At 39.3% G+C, this 21416-nt stretch overlaps 1 protein-coding gene across 1 annotated transcript in view; it reads left to right on the top strand.

Moving 5' to 3' along the window:
- LOC117945645 (protein kinase C-binding protein NELL1-like) overlaps positions 1-21416 on the top strand; it is a 248258-nt gene that overhangs the window by 180789 nt on the left and 46053 nt on the right. Inside the window, exon 14 of the mRNA XM_034873266.1 lies at positions 9096-9218. Coding sequence (XP_034729157.1) covers positions 9096-9218 — 123 coding nt within the window. The remainder of the gene's footprint in view (positions 1-9095; positions 9219-21416) is intronic.

Raw genomic sequence — 21416 nt, 5'->3', positions numbered from 1 at the left:
TGACAAAAATAAATGGTGCTTTATGTTAAAGGTCCCACAGCATGAAAAGGTTTTTTAACATTAATATGCATTCCCCCAGCCCGCCTATGGTCCCCCAGTGGCTAGAAATGGTGATTGGTGTAATCTGAGCCCTGGCTATCCTGCTCAGCCTTTTGAGAAAATTAAAGCTCAGATGGGCAGATCTGGAATCTTGCCCTTTATGAGGTCATAAGGGGCAAGGTTACTTGCCCTTTTTCTGCTTTGCCCGCCCAGAGATTTTGGCCTGCCCATGAGAGAGAGACATGGCTTTAAAACGAGCAAAGTGAATTACTTAGGTGGCCATCCTTAAAAATACGGTGTTATTACATGTAAATGTGTATGCTTTGATGCGTGGGTGAATAGAAAGCAGATTATACAGCACATTTGTGGAAAAGTGTTAAATAAATGTATCTACCCACTATCTGAAAAAAGACAAGTTTGAGATTGTGGTGTTGTAAGTAATGATGTTGTGAAACCTTGTTTAACTTAGTATTTCATGTTGTGCACTGTAGTCCAAGCATTTGAGCATTTTTCAGTTTATTGGTTTAACTGTTTCGTTGACTCTAATCTCTCTCATCAGTGCTGTTTGACAGCTGTCTGTTTTCAGCGAATAAGCTACAAAAACCCATTGTACGCTTTTTGTCCAGCACCAAACAGTAGGGAGACGCAGTTCCCGATTAGCTAAGAAACATAGAGCATTTAGCTGCTAAAGAGCCAGATATTTTCCATTGGAGCCAGTGGAGTCCAAAATGGAGCTACACGGAGAGTGAAAACAGGACATATTGTACATGTATTAGTTAACCAGAAACATGACTCAAATAAAAGATTATGTTGCTCCATATCTCCTGGATGTGTAAATATGCAGCTGTTAAACAGGATTTCCCTAAAAAAAAAAAAGAAATCCACTATTTGTGGGAAACGGGACGCAGACCCATGGTCTCAAATGTCAAAGTCAGACACTAGTGCTTTCTAAGTCAGCCCTCTTTAGAATGAAAATACAAATTTTAACTAGTATTGCATTTTTGTGATTTGTGGAAATGTTCTTAAAAATTCCATAACATTTGGATAGAAACATATCTTATGCATATGTTCCTTACCTCAGTGCCTTAGTTAAATGATGACATAAAAAATTTGATCTGAGACATCTGAGATCACAAAAGGACGATAGGAAGATAAAGAAGCTCACCAGAATACATAAAAGTATAGACAGTCCTATGTAAGAAACCCTTTAAGCCCCACTTTTTCTTAATTCAATTTTAATAATGAAATTTTGTCATGTGTGAGCACACAGCTTGCATGCAGTAGTGTTGAGAAGTAGCTGTAAATGTGGAATCAATTGACTGGTTGGTCAGTTGAAAACGCCAGGTAGATTACTGCAGGAAATTCAGAAATGTTCTCAAACTAATTTGATGGAAATCCATGTCCTCCAGGCTAAATGCTATGACAGGAAATCAATATTTTCCACCCTGTGACACGGGGCAGATCTCTGCTGAGTTCACATCACGTCAAGGTGAGCAGAGAGGCCGAGGCAGAAAGTGAGCATGACGACTATGCGCTGGCACAAAAAAAGAAGAAACACACAGAAAAAAAAAATCTGTTCTTTTTTATGGTCTAGTCACTGGTCATTAAATTTCCCATTACTGAAGTGTTCTGCTTGACATTACGATGGTGGTAAATGAGGACATGTTGAAATGTATTATGCAAAGTAAAAGTGAATCATGAGGTTTTGGTTTTACTATACTACTGTCCCTGAAATACACACAGCAGTTGATCTCTTTCGATAAGTTTTCGAGACCATTCACAAAAAGATTTCAGCACGGAAAAGAGAAGACATGATAAACAGATAAAAGAAATTTAGGCAGACATAATATATACATAACGCAAATAACACTGACATTGGTTTAGTTTCTCTGGGCCATGAAAAAAACTTGAATTGACATCCATTGGCAATCCTGTTTGAGCTAAATATGTGTCATGAGAGAAAGTAACATGATGCCAAAAGACAAGTATACATGAGAACTAAACTAAAATGGTGGACACTGCTGCTGCAGTATTGGCTGGTTGGAAGAGAGAGGGTTAGTGGAGAGAACTTTTAAAGGCTCAGTCAGCTGACTGGGCCACAGCAACACACTTACAACACAAGAGTTGGTAGTCACACGTTTCCAGCTCTCTTTACAAAAGTATTTTGCTGTAGACCCACACATGGGAATGAAATCTGTCTTTTCGAAACAGTCTCCATGTTTTAGGAGCAGTATTCAAAACCGCTGTCCTTTGTATGTCTTGATGTGAATGATTTGCCCACTTTACACAACACCGGCACACACACACACTCTACAACTTGTCATCATTTGTTAGTTTTATTCTCCACACTTTGACACAGATGACACTGAATTTCACACCAGGTCAGCACTACTTAAGCTACACCATTAATATAGTTGCGTTGAAGGCATTTAGCTGCCTGTCTCATCCAGTTTGAGAAGAGTCCAGGACGCTTAAATTCTAAGTTTGTTAGCATGAAGGGCAAGTCAAAGTGAAGAGCCGTGAAACTTGATCACATTTTTGGGCTTATCTTAAATCCTAACTGCTATTTATTTATTAAACATTGGATGATTTTACTTCTTTGGGCTTCAAATGAAACCATGTAAAAGGTTTGCTATACTGCTTTGCAAAACTACACTCTGCGGTTTGTAAGGAGTCATTAGTCAAAAAGGTTGGCGACCACCGCTTTAACCTTTAACAATGAATTGTAGTTTAAAAGCGTCCATGCTTGATATTTTATAAGCTCTCAAGCTGTTTGCGGTAAACCTGTCATCTACTAAGGAGCTACACGTAAAACCTAGTGTAGTAAAAAGTATAATATTTCCCTCTTGAAAGGGGAACCATGCAATTTTTTTAAGCTTAATTTACCTTAACTGAACAACTTCAGCTGTATGGCAAAACCTGCGAGCAAAAAGCGAGAAAATTGAAGAAATGGCCAAAACTGCATAGCGCCCCACAGAAATATTTAGATGTAAATCACAATCAACTCTAAGGGCCCTATTTTAACTAAGCGCACAGCGTGAGGCTATTTTACAGCGGTACAGTGGCTCTGTCCGGCGCGTATCACCGCCCATGACGATTGTGATTGGTTTAAAGAAATGCCAATTAACCAGAGACCGTTTTTCCTCTCACCCCGGAATACTGTGTAGACTAGCCAGACCCTCCTTTGCAGCGCTGTGGAGGAAGGTCTGGCAATGCAAGACTAAACTACTAACCCCATAAAGAACTGTAAATGGCTTGAGTTCTGACCTGCCGTCATTGGTGAGAAATTAATATTGTTTTTCTCAGTATTTCTGTGAAATGGAAAATAACCTCAGTCCTCCCTCTGTGTCTTCTATTAACCTGCGTTCTCCGACGTGTTGAAAGTGCAGAAGCCAAACTGAGTGTGACGGCAGCTCTCCGTGGTCCTGATGATCACTCTTTATGCATGAGTAGCCCAGCACTTTGGGGGGGGGGGCACCTCAAAATGGCAAGACCTGACACTGCGTCCCTCTATAATCATCACTAATTACATCAAACCTGACAGAGACGGGCAGTGCGATCAGACGTTATCTCCACTGAGCTTACTACTGTCAATTTAATAACTTTCCATCACTGGGTTAGGTTATTGTATTGTACTGGTAGATCTAATCCACCTCTGATGGTTTATAGATTCCATTCATTATTCTGTGAGAGCTGTAATTTCTTTTTCAGTCCGCCCACGACAGCTCATTTTGAAGCCAGTGTAAAGGTGCATTTAAATGCATTCCCTCTAGTAAACAGTGAGTGTTTGTTTAGAAAAAAAATACATTATTGCTGTCAGTGAAACGCGTTATTAACAGCGTTAAGGCAAACCCGTTGTAACAGCGTCGATTTTTAAAATCGCAACATTAATGTTCTTCTTGGCCTAGCAAACTTTGTAGATACTGTTCACATATTGTTGCAACAGCTAGTAATGTTAGAAAAACTACAATACCACATCGGATCTAGGTCAAACGGAAACAAAACAGGCCCGCCGCACACTTGTTTGGGCTTTCAAGCTGGCCAAAGAGTAGTTTGTTACGTTTTGAGTGGATGGGGAGCGCCTGACGCCAAAATTGATAACAGTAAGATTCTGGATGGAAAGGTAAATCTTTAAAAGTGAGAAATTATCTGCTCCAAGTAAGAATGTTACGCGTGAATCGTGTGTGTCAATTAAACACCACAGTAGGCTAAATGCCAATGTTTTCAATTAAAAAAAAATCCAGTTTTCCATGTTAATAGCATCAAAGTGAGAAAAAGAGGAAAAAATGAAATTAAGGGACATTTAGAATTGATAAAAGTGTGCGATTGGGACTTTGACATTGTAATTTATCGCCATTAAATTCTTGTAATTGTTTGACAGCACTAATTATATAGAAGTACCAAGCCTATGAAATGCAATATTATAACTGCATTAAGCACTATTGTTTGCTATATTTAATCAAATGACTCACAATGTCGAACAGCCCTTTGCCCAATCCAGATAGATTTTACCCATACAGAAGACTGAGCACAGCAGCGGCTACTGCAGCATGCAAATATACATCAATCTAATACGACTTCTCATACAACCATTAGTAGAATTGAGAATAGTGCAGCCCTCAAACACACAAATGGTCTTTACATATTGATTGATTTTAGTATTGCACCTATGTACTTGTCTAGAGTGCTTTTAATGTACGAGCCAGCACGGCCCCTCAGGTCCTCTGGCTCGAGCTTTGTAGTTGTTTTGAAGTGCAGGACAAAAGCCTTTGAGGCAGCTTTTAGCTTTAATACACTGAGCTGTTGGAACAATCCTCCCGAGGATGGGAAGTTTGAATGTTTTGATATCTTAAAACTTTTCCACTTGTTTTTTGACTAGAACACGTAATAGCACTTGATGATTTTATTGTTTTTACGCAATTTGTTTGTTTTTGCCTTTTCACGCTAATTTTCAATATAAAGCACATAATACCCTTGCATTTGAACTTTGTGTGTCCATTCTCTGTCTTCTGTAATGTTAATGATAATATCTTTACTGTCTTATTAATCTTATTTATCACTGACCTGTAAAAGACTTCCACATGCTACCTGTATGAAAGGTGCAATACAAAATAGATTTGTAAAGTGTTTATCTGCCAAACATCACGTAAGTAGTTTCTTTATCCTCCTTTGCAGAAACAACATTTATTTCAAATTTCTTGAGAAACATCATTCAATTCTATTTATAGCAGTAATTCATAACAATAGTCATCTCAAGACACTAGAGATAGACTTGGTCTGGACCACACTCTATAATTTACAAGGACCCAACAGTTCTACTAGTTCGCTCCAGAGCAAGCAACAGCGGCGGGGGAAAAAAAACCTTTTAGGAAGAAACCTCGGACAGGCCCAGGCTCTTGGTAGGCGGTGTCGGACGATGCCGGTTAGGGTTGAAATGAATAGTGGCAATAATAGTCACAGTAAAACAGTGACAATGGAACAGTGACTAAAAGAGTAGTTTGTAGTAGTTCGTGGCATAGCAGTGCACCGCATGGCATTACAAGGCACAGCAGGACCTAACAGGGCATCACAGGACGTGTAGCAGGACCATAACTGAAGAAAAAAAAAACACCAACAACTCACGTCTGTGTTGTTACCCTCGCAGTTTTGACCCAAAAAACAGAGAAAACCACAGAAAACTCAGATTTCAGTTTCAAAGGGGTTTTAAATGACAGTCTGAAGGCAGAGCCAGGGCAGATAAAGTCCAGACCAGCTGTCAGCTCAGCAGGTAACAGCAGGGAAGGCAGCAGGTCTAGAGCGGGATCTGGACACAGAAACAACGTTAAAAGGAGCAGTAGGAACAATAACAATACTAGGAACAACCTGAGGTCACTTAGCCAAGTTACCGCATGGGTAGTTGGGTGGCACAGATGAGGTTACCAGCCCGGGTGTACTGTATGTAGTGCTGAGGTGAATCATGGAATGCGCTTGACCTCCTTCCTCAAACCACGCCTACTGCCACTTCCAGGTGGAGACGAAACAAAACAGACAGAAACACAGGGGAAAAGGGAGAGAACACACGGGACAGGGAAGAACAGCTGACCCATAACATGTTTGCGCTTTTGCGCTTGGCACCCAAGTACCACTCTCCAAGTAAATCTCTCTTTGAGTTCAGAAAACACAAAAATAGGACTCCCAAGTGTGTTCTATTTTTGCTTATTTAGCTAGGCAGTTTTTTCTCAATATTTATCAATTCATATCGATAAATATTATCAAATATATTTATCATCTCTCTCTCTCTCTCTCTCTCTCTCTCTCCATATATATATATATATATATATATATATATATCTCATCCAGAGATGACATTAAAAGGCATTAATAAGCAGCCATGGTTGTCAGTGTTTTGATTGTTGCTCTCCCCTCCATCAGCTCACAGCTATTAATACACTGAATATTTAATCACGGAACTCTTCCTCTATTACTCTACCATTAATGTAGCCTACATTTCAAATCCCTTCACATAAAATAAATTAATCCATACATATCCCATCAGCACTGTTGACATTCACCTTCACTTTAAAGTTCAGCGTGGGGAGGAAATCCCTGGGAAGAGAAAAGCTAAATAATTTCTCTGAGTTGCTCCGGGGCTTCATGAGCACCACTCATTAATTAAGGGAAACGTATTAGTCATGACTCCCAGCAATGCTTTTGCATATTAATGAGGAGTGTGTTTCAGTGAGTGTGTACATTGGAAGTCGAGAAAGCCTCAGGCCAGGTCCTGCATGGCACCAAAAAACACTTTTCATGGTTTAATATAAAAAAGGCAATTCTGCAGTGCAGCTCTGTTGTAAATCAAAGCTTTCTTGTTAATGTATTGTTTGCAATCATCTAAAATCATGTTATTCTTCTCATTGATAACACATTAACTGCAGCTTAATCAGTTTGCTAAGCTCAGCAGTGGGACTTGGATCCATAAACATGTTGCAACCAAACAATTAATCATAATGTATAAGCAAAAACGAGATCCATCATTTTCCCATTTCCTTTTCTTGTAGTTGTTTCTTTAAAAAAAAAATGTATGGATCCTATTTCCCCCTTTTTCTTATTTTTTTACATTAATAGTGCATTACATATGCATGGGCGGTGGCCTCAGGTCAACTCCAGAGCAGCCTCATTAGGATCTTTCGATGTGGACCTCATTAGTGGAACACGTCTTATGTCTTGTATGACATTTTGATTATGGTGTGATTAGTATGCTGCAGCAGGCTGATGCAATGCTGAACTAAACACTTAAGAAATACTTAGAAACCTGAGTTGACAGAAATGTCTTTATTATTCACTATTGATGGCATGTCAAACTCTCAACAGGACACTTATGAATCACAATTAATCAGTGTGGCATGTCCTCGCCATTTTCATGGAGGTCATTTGGACATATAGGTGTAAAAGTAAAATAAATGAGGGCTGAATTCCATTTAGCTCTTTTGGTTTCAGGGTACTGGTATGTTGTGCAAATTGTGTAAATTATACATTCCAAATTGGAATATAAATGGTGGATTGGAGTCAAAAAAATGTATACAGTATATTAAGTAATTTGCATGCAGATCAGAGGCATGGGTCCATTCATTAATAAAAGCTCTTGGACGAGTTTGGATTACCAAAGGGTCAAAGTTGGAAACTGTCCGGGGGCTGCAGACCCTCAGGGCCACCTGTTTCCATTTGTGTCACTTGGTTTGTGGTCATTTGACAGCACTTGAAAAAAAAATGTTATTACCTTATTATTTCGGTTAATATTGTTATGACATAGTTAAACTGACACTGCTCAAACTAGAGAATATTCCAGCAATAGAGTTCTAATTGCTTTTTTATAAGTGAGGATTCCAACAGTAAAAAAGTCCATATAAACTGGTCAACCTACTAAACTTAACAGCATAATCAATTGTTCTGCTGTCCACATGTGTCCTCCGTATGTTTCAAACTAGGGTTGTGTGATAGGATTTTGCTATGAAACATGGCTCAATGTTGAAATTTATCCAAGCTACAAACCTTCCTGATCGACCTTTCAGGCTACATGTGAGGTTGTTGTTGTGATGTTGTATACTCAAAAGAAAAATGTCTCTCTTTACTTAATCTGAGTTAAGTCAAGGTAAAAAAAAAAAGCTATGAAAGCTGATGCGTCCAAGAAAAGTTTTGTAGCGACGTTGCACCACCCTCAGTATTAAACCCACCTCTTATTCCCTTTTGCCTCAAGCTAAGATCAAAAATATTAAAGTCAAGAGAGCACTTCATGGTACCCAGCTGAATATAAATCAATGACCCTGAGCATGTACAGTACATACAGCACTGTGTAGTGCACCACCATGTTATTAGTGAGTCAGCGTTTCATGACTATAACAAATTCATGAAACCTATTTTCATACTGCTGACCTTGCACTGTTTTCAATAATAAAATTGTCTCTTAGTTTTATAGTCCAAGAATCTATCCAGCCCATGATGGACTGTGCTAATTTTAATTCAAGGATATAAGGGAAAAGATGCCAAACTTGCAAATGCAGGGTTTTGACATGACATCAGTTTTACTCTTGACTCTTTACTCTTGTGATGAATTTTATCGGCAATGATTGGTTCAGTTTGCATCCCTGCTGTCACATCTAGCCAAATCATCTGAAACAGGCAAATCGTGCATTGTTAAATGCTTTGATATTTTGAGTTATAATAATTGGATAGAAAGCATTAATCTGCGTTAACTGTAAGTTACATGGAACAGGTCAGATACTGTATATAAAAATATGTGAAAAGCATAAAAAGCTCAACATCGTTCACAGGTGGTAGTATATTATATTATGTGTACAAAAATCTGATACTTTCCCCCCTCTCTGGTGTCCTCTAAGTCAGAAGAAAAGCTCAGCTGTGGCTTCATATTCTCAGCCAACTAGCTTGTTGATTATCCTCATCAGTGGCTGCTCTGCGCAAAAATAAATGAGCATTTTCCAAGTGACCTCTTCATCTTTCACAAAACAAACACACACACATCTATTCTGACTGTGGAGTCCCTCTCTATGTCTCTCCCTCAGAGCATGACGAGTGCGCCAGCGGCCACAATTTGTGTGATGAGAACTCCATCTGTACCAACACTATCAGAGGACACCTGTGTACCTGCAAGCCGGGCTACGTGGGCAATGGCACCATCTGCAGAGGTAGGTTCCTGCCTTGGAACAGCCCTCCAGACACACACGAACACACACACACACATACACACACACACAAATACAGACTCAGACCTTCCTCCACATCCTTTGATGGTGGCTGATCCCCTGCTCCGTAACATCATAGTTGGTCTAGTTCACTTCGCCTTCACATCACCTAACTAGGCAGCAGGTGCCACAGAGATGATGAAAATTAATACTGGAGCAGTTTCAGCCTATTTTCCACATCTGTGCGTCCTCTCCCTCAATGCACATCCTGCTCCCTGTTGACCTGTCGCACCGCCCAGGTGCCTCACCTGGTTAGTCCTACAGTAGGGAGAGAGGAAAGAGGCCTGAGAATGAGATGAGAAATGTTTTTTTGCAGTGTGTGTGATTGTGTTTGTGTACAACAGTTGCTTAATATATATACAAAAAAAACTTTGTAAAAGCCTCTGTTCACCCTGCTGCATAACCATTTAGAGCATTCTTAGTGCACTCCAGCCTAATGACTAAAGCACTTGTGGATGGCCTGATTCAGAAAATGAAAACTGAGACAGACAGTGATTAATTCCAAGTGGAAAAGTGCCTCAATAAAAGAAAATTAACAAATCCTGAAATGGATACTAAACTCAACGCAGTGTGGTAGGAATTTATTTGGCAAAGGTTTTTTTTCACATCTTGGTTACTTATCCACTGTTTTAACAGCATTACAATGACTATATGTCAATGCAGTTTACACCTGCTTCATGGTGAAATATAGTAATTTATATGTAGATATGTAACCTATATGAATATATAGTAGGTAATTACCTTAAAGAGGCTTTTACTATGTGGTTTACACTATATTGTAATCAACATTAGGTATGTCCTGATACCTTTATGTTCTTGATCAGTTATTAGAAGTTATTATCATATTCATTAATTTCCTGCCCAACTCTGCACAGAACTCTCTTTACAAACACAAACACACACACACAGTGTGGATAAGTAGACACCCACTTGCAGTAGGGTTCAAAAAGTTTGGGCACACCAGGTAAAATTTTTTATTAATGTGCATAAAGAAGCCAAAAAAAGATAGAAAAATCTCCAAAAAGCATCAAATGACAGATTAGATATTCACATTATATGTCACAAAAGTTAGATTTTATTTCCATCATTTACACTTTCAAAGTAACAGAAACAAAAAAATCACATCCGCAAAAGTGTGGACACACGTGGCAGAGGCTACCATGCATGGTGCCATCTGCTGATAGGGGGCAACGAACATTCACACGTAAACTCACATCATTTGTGGACTTTCAGTGGAATTGTGATTATTGTTGTAAAAACTTCTGTTTTTTCAAACTTTGCAAGCACATTGACTTTTTAAAGTGTTGGTTTTGTACAGTTGAAGGTTTTGGTCTGAAACAATGTTTATGCATCGAGTATGATTTAAATTATTTGTATGTTTTTGTATTATTTGTTTAATATTGGGATGATACTTACATTAGAATGACTGTATAGGTAAAAGAAATGTCTCATAAAATGTATTATATTATCCAAAATTTTAAACCAAAAGTTGGACTTTGAAATATCAAAGAAATAGATGCCAATGGACAGTTTTTGAACACAAAAGAGCCAATGCAGGTGCATTAAGCGAGTCTTTTAACAGAGCAGTTCTGCTGTACATACAGCATCATTGCTTACCAAACGTAGTGATAACACATGATTCAAGCTTCGGATTACTCATACTAATCATTTCAAAGTTTCAGCTTTGGCAAAATGTATCTGAAAACAGGCCTGTTGCCATGTAACGTTTGCTTTGAAAGTTTTAACATCCTGTTATCACTGGGCTCCCTTGATATATTATTTGGTTTTAGTAGCATGTCACAATCAATGAAGATCTTTTGCCAATAAACATTGGCTTGTTGCCTAAACTAGCCATTTTCACTGGCTGGCCCATTCAGAAATGGAATCCCCAAACTGCGTGAGCACAGAATGACATATTTACAACAAGTGACTTATTGCTATTTAATGATTTCCCATTCAGGGGAAGCTCCACTGTGTTTAACAACTCTTTTATTGAACTCAGCAATAAAATGAGAAATAATAAAAAAAAAAATCCATTAAATTACATTTATGTTTGTTTACCAGTTACATGAAAAGCACTTTGGGAGCTTGCAGTGGCATTTGTTTCTCTATTGTATTTCTGTGACCCTGTATTAGTGCTAATGCAAGTGGAGATTTATTGAGTGCTGTGTAGCTGTGTATGTGCCCTCTACCATTTAGGTGTGTTTGCATGCACTTTAGAAGCCTGGTAGGCACTTTAGAAGCCTGGTCCTACCAGGCTCTCATACATTTCATTTATACAGAGAGTCTGGCCACTCTCCATTGATAACTGTTAACTTCCTTGAAGGCTGGTACTCTGTTGACGTTTAAAACCATTGGATCTGCCCGGAGCCAATCTCTAATGTTTGGCATTAGCATTGTTAGCATTAGCCTAATCAGGCAGCAGCAGAGTGGCGGAGATCCTGGACTTTCAATACAAACACAAGCTAATCAGAAAGCATTAACAAAGTGCAGGTCACAACCATGTCTAGGATTTTCAGAAAAATAGGGGATCAGTGAGCGGCCCCTCCCCAAATGGCATAGCCGCGGTTGAACTACGGCGTAAAGCCATCAAACACCCTTTTTTTTCTTTGTCACCTTTGGAAGTCTATCGTAACGTTAACAGGCAGCATGTGAGTCTAATAATAGAAAGCCAAAAAAGAAAAGAGTAAGGTGGCACGTGGAACGCATAGAACAAGACCTAAAACATGATGTGGTGGTGCCAAGGTAGCACTATTACTGGATCTAAACAAATCAATCTACATATAGATGTGACCAGTAGCGATGGCTTTCTTAAAATAATTTGCATGGGTTGTGTGATGTTAGTATATGTTTTTTATATCTGACTAAGCTGCTGCCTAGCTGTTTTGATTCTCTATAAAAGATGTACTTACAGGAAGTGGAAGGCAGGACTTCAGTTGTTCTAATTTGTAGCTGTGTGTAGCCTACTGCCTGGAGCAACCAAAGCTAGAAGTACACATTATTTAGGGTTATGAAAACATGACACCTGATCAGTTTAAAACTCAAACCCTCCACTTGCCTTGTCTGCAACCTGTAAGGTAGGTCAGTTGCTTTCCTTTTCTCAACTTATGCCGGCTGTGGCATAAGTTAGTGTATGCTCCTCTCCCGGGACAGTAGCTGTAGGTTCAGGGAAGATGAAGCAGGACAGTCGATAGCAGTCCATGTAGGGCGCTTATGGAGTCTGAGGAGAATCATCAGAGCGTTGGCAGCTTCTACAAGCCAGTGGAGAAACTCGGCTCGAGTACAACAAATATCCCTAGGGTCCGTTATCAGTCCCCTGTCCACCTGAGTATTAACAGCCGTGTTTCCACAGAAGCTATGGATGTGAGAGAGGGACCCGTACTGTACAGTATGTATTACCTTTTTTAAAGCTTGATCTTTGGCTAAGAAACCAGGAAGTCTGAAATGCATACCTCTTTTTTTTTTTAGGTAACACCTACAAAAAATAGAATGGATATTTTGGAAATTAGGGTTTTGTTCTAATAGTTGTCTATATTGTGGCTATTTATTTTGTGTTATAAACCTTATGAACAAGTCATAAATGTTTGACTTTTGTCATTAAGTGTCATTCGTTTTTTTATTATGACAAGTAGACATTAATCAAAGTGACATTACCAGAAGTCGTCTTGGTCATGACGAGTTGACATTAAATTAGTTTGGGATGGGATAACCAGGATGACATTACCGCAGGATGTCTTTGTCAAGACATCTTGACATAAACAGGGAACCCATCTCATTTTGTGTTCATGACATGTTGATATAATGATTATTATAATTAGATGTGCAAGGTTAGAGACCAATTCTAACAATTGGTCAGATAGGTGTGTGACAGGATATTTCAAAAAACTGGCTTTCATGATACCATTATGACAGTGTAATGGCTAGAGTCTTAGACACCAAGTATAGTGATACCATTTTGATTTTTTACTAAAATATCATGGATATGACTTGCTGTCATGACAACATTATGATAGTGTAACGAATACATTCTTTGACCTCAAGTAAAGTGGTACCATTTTGTTTTGTCATTAAGATATCATGAAGGATGAAATGTCTTAAGAATTGCCATCACACATCAAATTACCTTAAATACAAAATTCACCTCTTTTTGTATTCATGACATGTTGACATCAAGGTTATAATCATTATAAGGTCTTTAAATGAATGATTCAGTGTCAAGATGTGGTACTGATATGAAAAGTATACTCTTTCTATTCATCAAAAAACTTCCATAACACTATACACTTTACCTTGCATGGCAGCTAGATTCTAGTGAGGAAATTATTCATCACACACCTCACAAGAAAATTCATCATGTGGTCTCCGAGCAGCAGCAAACAGAACCAATCAGCGTCCGGTAAGGGGCTACTGGCAGCGATAGGTGCGTGATGGCTGAGACTGTTGATTTAAAACAATAGTCGGTGGACATGATAAACAGATGGTTTGTCCAATCACCTGGCAGGTAATTTGTGCCTGCCATTTTCCAAACTCTTTCCAATGACCGATTCTCCGATGGTACGAACTATCTGGCTCGCCTACTATACACTAGCACTAAGCCAAACTTCTCATATGCACAACCTAATTTGCCTTTATAAAAGTATAACATTTGGAAACCTTTTATGTTATCTAAAGAATTAATTTCCAAGACTAAGAATTTCACCAAGCAATCAGTACCACAATTCAGTTGGTGCTCAAAAACCAGCAGTTTGATATGAAGCACTGCTCATGTCTAGTGCTTAATTTCTAAATAAAGAAATCCCATGAGCTCGCAAAAAGCCCTTTCATGTCATGTTCATGACTGTGTGTTTATGCTTGGCTGCTGTCCAAGAGATGGGAGTACCATTAAGCATAATTAGGCTTTGATTTTTCAAACTACTTAAACATGATTTCAATAAACTTTCAGCATAATATGTTGCATCATGGGAGATCAGTTGCTGTGAAGGAGCCAACATCAACAGATGAGACCAATTTTTTTTGTTTAAACTAACAGAACAACTGCAGCTTCTATTCAGTTCAGTTCAATTTTATTTATAGTATCAATTCACAACAAGAGTTATCTCGAGACACTTTACAGATAGAGTATGTCTAGACCACACTCAAGAATTTACAAGGACACAACAGTTCTAGTAGTTCCCTCCAGAACAAGCAACAGTGGGACAGTGGCGAAGATAAACTCCCTTTTAGGCAGAAACCTGGGACAGACCCAGGCTCTCGGCAGGCGGTGTCTGACGACCGGCTGGGGTTGGAATCAGGAGTGGCAATAACAGTCACAAATCGTGACTTCTGAGGCTGCAACCCCCGTTAAAAGTTCACTTTTGTTTATTGTTTGTCATCCTTTATATGTTTTAAACCCTGATGTAGTTTTATTAACGACCAGCTTCAAATTCTCTACTCAAAACCTTAAATCTAGTCCCCTGAGCGCAGGGCTGAGCACTTTTTTGCAATTCATTCATTCAAACCTTTATTTAACCAGGATATAAAGATAGTTTGATCATCTTTCAACATGTGTAACGTAACGGAGGTCGAAATTAAAACACGGTTACGTTTTACCCTGCTATGTTCCACCATGATTTCGCACTCATTAAGTCCTATTCTGTATCAGCACTGCTGCTCATCACCGTGACAACTAATAATGTTGTAATTAGGACAGGACATAGGAAAGCATGTCGGTCATACCAATTATTAGCATGTTGGAAAATTGTCATATATTGCAAGTGGGCGTCTACTTATACACACCGTGTGGGTGCATTTGTGTGTGGGTGTGTGTGTGGGTGGTTGGGAGAGAGAGAGGGAGATTAAAAAGAGGAAAGCAAGACAACGAAAGCGAGACAGAAGGTAAATACAAAATGCCGGTAGAGGAAAGAGGCAGAAAATGACGGGTAAAAGCAGGTGTATCTAACTGCAGCCGCCCCCTTCTAGCCTTCTGTAACACAGGCATTAGGATGGGCAACAGGTGGGAGGCAGGTTTAGGCAGAGATCAATGCAATTTTCAAAGTGCCTCCCCCACAATTTCAGCCTTTGGATAGTCTCCAGGCTCATGCTACAAACACACACACACACACACACACACACACACACACACACACACACACACACACACACACACTTGCATACAATTTATAACCTGACTGTAGCGCTATACCTCCCCATTGTTTCACTCTGGAAGTCACAGTCAATTTGCAAATGATGGAACAAAGCAGACCGAGAGGCGGTTATTTCTAACAGTGTTTATTTATTAATATAAATTATAGAAAGGAAAAAATATGGAAATGACTAAATGTGGCGGAAGGACTTAATTTACTGTATGCCCATTCTGGTATATGAAATACAGTTATTGTAAATGGACAATGGAACAAAGCATGTGGGCTCCAGAACATTACACCCATACATGATGTCATTCTAGAGTCTGGGACAGTAATATGCTGCTAATACAGCTACTCCTTATCTGTACAGCTAAGTACAGTACAGATGATATAATGGATTGGTATAATGTCCACATTGTCCATATACAGTAGTGTAGCTAACCTATCATGAGCCAGTATACAGAAACCACCCATGGCAGCGTCAATCCTACCCACTGATTATATTTGTCAGAAACAGCTGGTGAAATTCTATACTTGTTTTAATAATGTCATTAAAATGTACGTCTTACCTATTCTATTCCGTCCAATTAGTATTATCCGAGCAGGGAGTTTGAGGAATCAGCCTCTATTTTTCCCCTCCCCCTGAGATCTCATTACGGTGTGATGGCGACAGTGTTGGCCAATCGACCTGTGCCTCCCATTTCATTCCCCTCATACATCACCGCCGACCTCTTAGGAATAAGAGAATTAGTCTGAATTTGCAGCTCCACTTTCTGTCACTGCTAATGTTAATAAGGCGAAAAAATGTATTTGGCTCGCCTTGAGCAATGCCTCCATAGTAGACGAGGCAAAATCGAGTTGCTGAGCCAATGAAGGGTGTGATTAACTTGACATGTTAAAAGCTAAACAGGTGATGAGCACCCTTGAGTTGTAATGGCTTATTTCCTGTGAAACCAAAGATTTTTGAATTCCACTGATGCGCTTGTAAGCTATTGGTTTCCAAAGGGAGAGCATTTTATTTGCAAAGCTATAATTTGACCTTTTGTATTTGTTGTGTCTCGAGCGATATGAGAGACAGCTACAGATGTGGCTTTGCATACTCAATGACTTTAAATCTCTAAATCTGTCATTTTAAAACCTGCTCTCAGATTATTTGTCCTTTCTAAATTGTTATGAGGTGATATGTCAGGAGTTACAGATTTTGTGATGAAGTGTGGACTTAATGTTCCCTCCTCCACTAAATATGCCTTTACTGTAAAAATGATGAAAAATTTTACAAACTTACAACACGTAAGATTGTGTTGTCCGATGACTTTCCTGTGCCGAAACTCGAGTAAAGATAATGACCTCTTCTGAGAGTCCATCATGTTCATTTAATCTTCCTTGGCTAATAACAACTTCACGATCACGGAAGGCTTGTATCGTGTAGACATTTCGACAGTTTTGTTGTCATTACTTAGAAATCCTCATGGGGGAGACAGAAACCATGCACTATAGCTTTAAACATAAGACACAGTCAAGAAAAAGGAGTAAATAAAAACCAAAATAGCTTCTTGAAGTATTAACATGCTAACAGGTGGATTGCAGGTGTTGCAGACTGCTTACAGATCTTTAGCCGAACCAAAATAGCTCACTGTTTAATTAATCAACTTTACTGGTTATCGGTAAAAACACTGATACAGATAATCTGCAAATTGCCAAATATCGGCCACGATAATAAACCGGGGTTGATAATTTGTTGATTCCTATTTAAAGAAGGACTTGCTATTTATGTTTATGGTAACAGGGATCAGCCAATCAGCGGCTTTGTTTTAGGGTCACAGAGACACCTGTTTGCGCTGGCTGAAAAGTTTTGTTTTTGAGTTAGTAGTGAGAGTGGCCAGGAGAAGCACATCGGAGATATTTCTGAAGTGTGTAGTTTACGTCTGTGTTGCTATCTGTGCATGTGTGTGTTCAGAGACATGTGAGTACCCTGGTGTAAATGTTTATATATGTGTATTTCAGTGCCTTAGGTTTTTGTTCTGGGATTCTCAGTTGAAATGCAGTATGTTAGCATAAATTTTGCTAGCAATATGCTAACGCGTAGTATTATTAGTGTTACACCACTTACATGTGTACCCACCTGACACAGCATAACAATGGTTGTGTAGTGGAGAACTGTGTTTGGGTTGCTGTTACTGAGACCCAGCTAGAAGAAGGCTGTTCTTTAATTTAAAAAGGAGCTGATGTGTGTTATCTGGTATAATATTTGGTTATTTGAAAGAAGCAACTTCAGCTACTTGAAGTGAAAGTTATACTAATTACCATTTATTAGCTTTACTGCATCTTCTCTGCATTTTGATTTTCATTTGGAGGCTGATATTCCATTTTTGATTGTTTATTGTAGAACCACACATACTTTACTCTCAGAAAGACACAGACGATCATCAGCTGGTTGCTAATTAAGCTATTGAAGAGCTACAGTTCCAGTCCTAGCTATTAAGTCTCCATTACACCCGAGTGAATACCTACGATTCCCTGAATGCTTTTTGATAACACCTTTAAACTGGGTTTAGACTTTTGGTATTTAGCTGGTGTCATGGGTGTTAAGAACCTATATAACGCTGAAGCTTCTTACTCACTGGAAAGACATCACGTCTTCTTAAAGTGCATAACATTTTGGTCTGTGGGTGTACAGATTTGTCTCTGCTTATTCTACAATTAATTTTCCCTGTTAGATTGGCAGCTCTGGAATGATGCCCCCTCTTGATTTTGTGTGACTGACACCAAGACTTGTCACCCGAAGATTGTCCTCAACAGAGAAATGACAACACCGGTGATTTGTTAAAAATGAGCTTTTCCTGACAAGCTACCTGGTGTGCTTGTGTCAAGAATGGCTGTGCTGTGATCACCTCACATCTCATTTCTATTACAGGAGAGAAATAATGGCTACTTTGTTGTTACAGCAACTCCCTGCTTCTTCTGTGATTGTTGACGATACAATAGGTTTGCCTGCTGCTGATATTATACAATCAGACACTACTATTCATTTTTAATGGGGGTAGTGAGTGTAGGCTGCATTTTTTTGAGTGGCCTGCAGCGAAAAGTTGATGCCGACTCAACTTTTGGAGAAACCTAAGCCCACGTCACGCTAAGGTGGCCGGTCATGTATCCGAAGATCCAACTTGTCAGTGTGTTTTGAGCTAAGGTTTGAGGCGGTGTGAGAATCCCGTACAGTAAACGTAAAACATAAGTGCCTTTATCGCTGCCACAAGAGAGTTTTAAAACCTTATGAGGGTAAAAAATTGTGCAAATGCCCCATTACTGCAAAATAATTTAAGATATTACATTAAAATGACTTTATTCATCTTTGCTTGAGATATTTCATCTCCAAAATGTTACACACATCTACGCTGGAAATACTTAGGGATGTGAAATTATTCGTTGCATCGAGCGCTTCTGCATGGATGCAGTGACAGACCATAATCGAGTATTGCCTACGGATGTTGCTTTCTGGTCTGCTGTCTTCAGGCTCTGCTAGATTCAGAAGGTGTCTTTTTTTTAAGAGCAGATACAATGAAAAGGGGAGTTCATATCAACTGTTTGAATTTGTTGATGAAAACCATGTGTAGCAATATGAAATAATATTAAGGAGGTGATGTATCGTGATACATTGTGATATTGAATCGATTCAAATCGTTGAGACCAGTGAAGATTCACACCCCTAGAAATACTCTGCTTGTAAGTGCACTTGGTAATTACATTTGTAATGTAGATTCAAGTTTAACCCCGCATCTGCCAAGTACCCAGCTTCTAGCGGCCAGCAGTTGCCCCTTGTCCGCCCGCTAAGATGATTGCAGGGGGCACATAAATAAAGGCCTCCATCTCAAGAGCCAATTCCCCTGCTATTGATTGTCTGTGTTAACTGGATGTGAGAAGAGGGGTTAAGACTCCCTCTACCTTTTACTTACTCTTTCTTCCTCTCCCTTGCTCTGTCTTTCTCTGCCTCCTCCTTTTGTAATGCAATTCTGCTGGGGAGGCAGCAAAATTGCTGGCGCACGGCATAAGATTATAGATCAGCATTGTTCCCGCTGCCAGCCTAATGATCAGCAGCCTATTGCGGAGCCTTTGTCGGCAGCAGAATGAGTGAGGTAATCTTGTTAATGGTCCGTTTCATTCCCTAGGACTGGTTTGTATAGACAAAGGGGTTTTAAATAGAGAGGATTTGAGAAGTGTGGCTAAACAGCGGGGCAGAGGACAAAGGCATTGACTCATGCTTTTCTCATCGTGCTATCGGAGCTAATCACAGAGGAACAATGTTGCAACCAGCTTACAGCTAATGTATTCTGAGAAGGGGGGGCGGCGGTTGCAGGGATGGGAAAAAAGAGAAATGAGATGGTGGGGTGGAGGGGTGTTGGATTTAGCCTTCATTTTCCCCTACAAGCGGAAGCGTGTAATTTTTCAGTTTACATAATTATTGGTTCCCTTCATCCCGTTTTGATAGGAACAAACATTTAGTGGCTTCTCTGCTGTGTAGTTCTGTGCTGGAGGGCATAGTGTTTTACAACATTTAATTGGGTGGAAACCACAGTATCTGAAGCTATGATTAATTGCAAATGTGGAAGAAAAAAAGAAGTGTGCTACTTGTTTTTGAAGCTTTGTAGCAATTATAATTTGAGGCAATTATGTTTAGTCTGTGCCCTGCTGTTAGATGTAGCTGCTATGCAGCGAAGAGGAAAATACTCTTTTGTGTTCAGCTCTATCAGATCCACTCTAGTAATGCACCAGGCGAAAATCTAGTATTCTGTCCTCATTCCATCTGATCTGTAGTGTGTTCTGTCTTGCGTCAGTACAGTATTAAAACTGTGAAAAGAACACTCTTTGTTTAACATGAAAACAAACAGAACACCAACTTCAGTTTCTGCTGCAACTGCTATGATAAAACATCTTAATTGTACTTATCTTTATGCACTTCTTGTACTTTGTAATAGAGCTTAGAATTAAGACACAGGCTCGACTGAAGTCAATGAAATGAAGACATGAGATGTGGCTTGGTCTTGAGACGTAATTGAAACTGACTTTGTCAGCATGCAGAAACCTGCTCATGAAGACTTGCTCTGACAGACTTGATTTGAGATTTTACACTTGCCTCAAAAAACTTAAGAACAGCTCTGGTACTGTTGCTACCGCTAATATTCCAGGAGTATTTTGGGTTGAGAATGTGAAAAAAAAAAAAATCAGAGTCAACGTGTACACATGTGTTTTATGGCTTGACAGCTTCTGTCAGAGTGGCCAGCAGGGTCCACTGAGAAATGGATTAGACTACTGAGTGAGTCTGGTTTGGTTCAGTAGTTGCATCTTATCAGTGTTTTATGGTTGTATTGTACTTTTTCCTTTTGCTCTTTGTCTCTTTGTGTCCTTGGCTGGTTTTTCTCCATAGCATTAAGGTACAGGTGAGACAAGAAGAGGATATAGAACTCATGCCAGGTGTTTCCATGTGCACAATTTTATATCTTTTACATATATGTTGACTCTTGGAAAGTAGTTGCTTTAATCTCATTGTCTCATTGTCAATCTTATATTTACACATCCATACTGTAAAAACCATGGACATGGGACCCAGGAGGCCACTGACCCATAAGCACTGTTGACTTAAGAAGTCTTCATATACTGTAAAAGTGAATGAAGTCACAACTTTCTTCCAATATCTTTTTATGTGCCTCAATAGGAACAAGTGTAAAACACTGGATATGTGTGCAATATTTAATCTTTTGACAAAGTTAGGCTCACCATCTTATGTTGGCGGAATTTCTCTAGATGCCTACTCCCTTGTCCAATCAACTGGAAATTAAAATAAAACTTATTTTACACGGAACCAAATGTGTTACCTTCGCTGTTCTCTGAATTTAATTTCCAACCTGTACTAATAGCATAAAGAGATGTATCTAGTACATAGCTGTAGTGTTAACAAAAGAAGAAGCCAGTTTTCAAATACAGACAGGGTTTCGATTGGGACTGAAAAGCACAAAGCCCAGAGGCT

Source organism: Etheostoma cragini, chromosome 1, assembly GCF_013103735.1.
Source record: "Etheostoma cragini isolate CJK2018 chromosome 1, CSU_Ecrag_1.0, whole genome shotgun sequence".
Taxonomy (NCBI): domain Eukaryota; kingdom Metazoa; phylum Chordata; class Actinopteri; order Perciformes; family Percidae; genus Etheostoma; species Etheostoma cragini.
The sequence above is the reverse complement of the archived record's forward strand: the minus strand, read 5'-3'. Positions and strand labels throughout refer to the sequence as shown.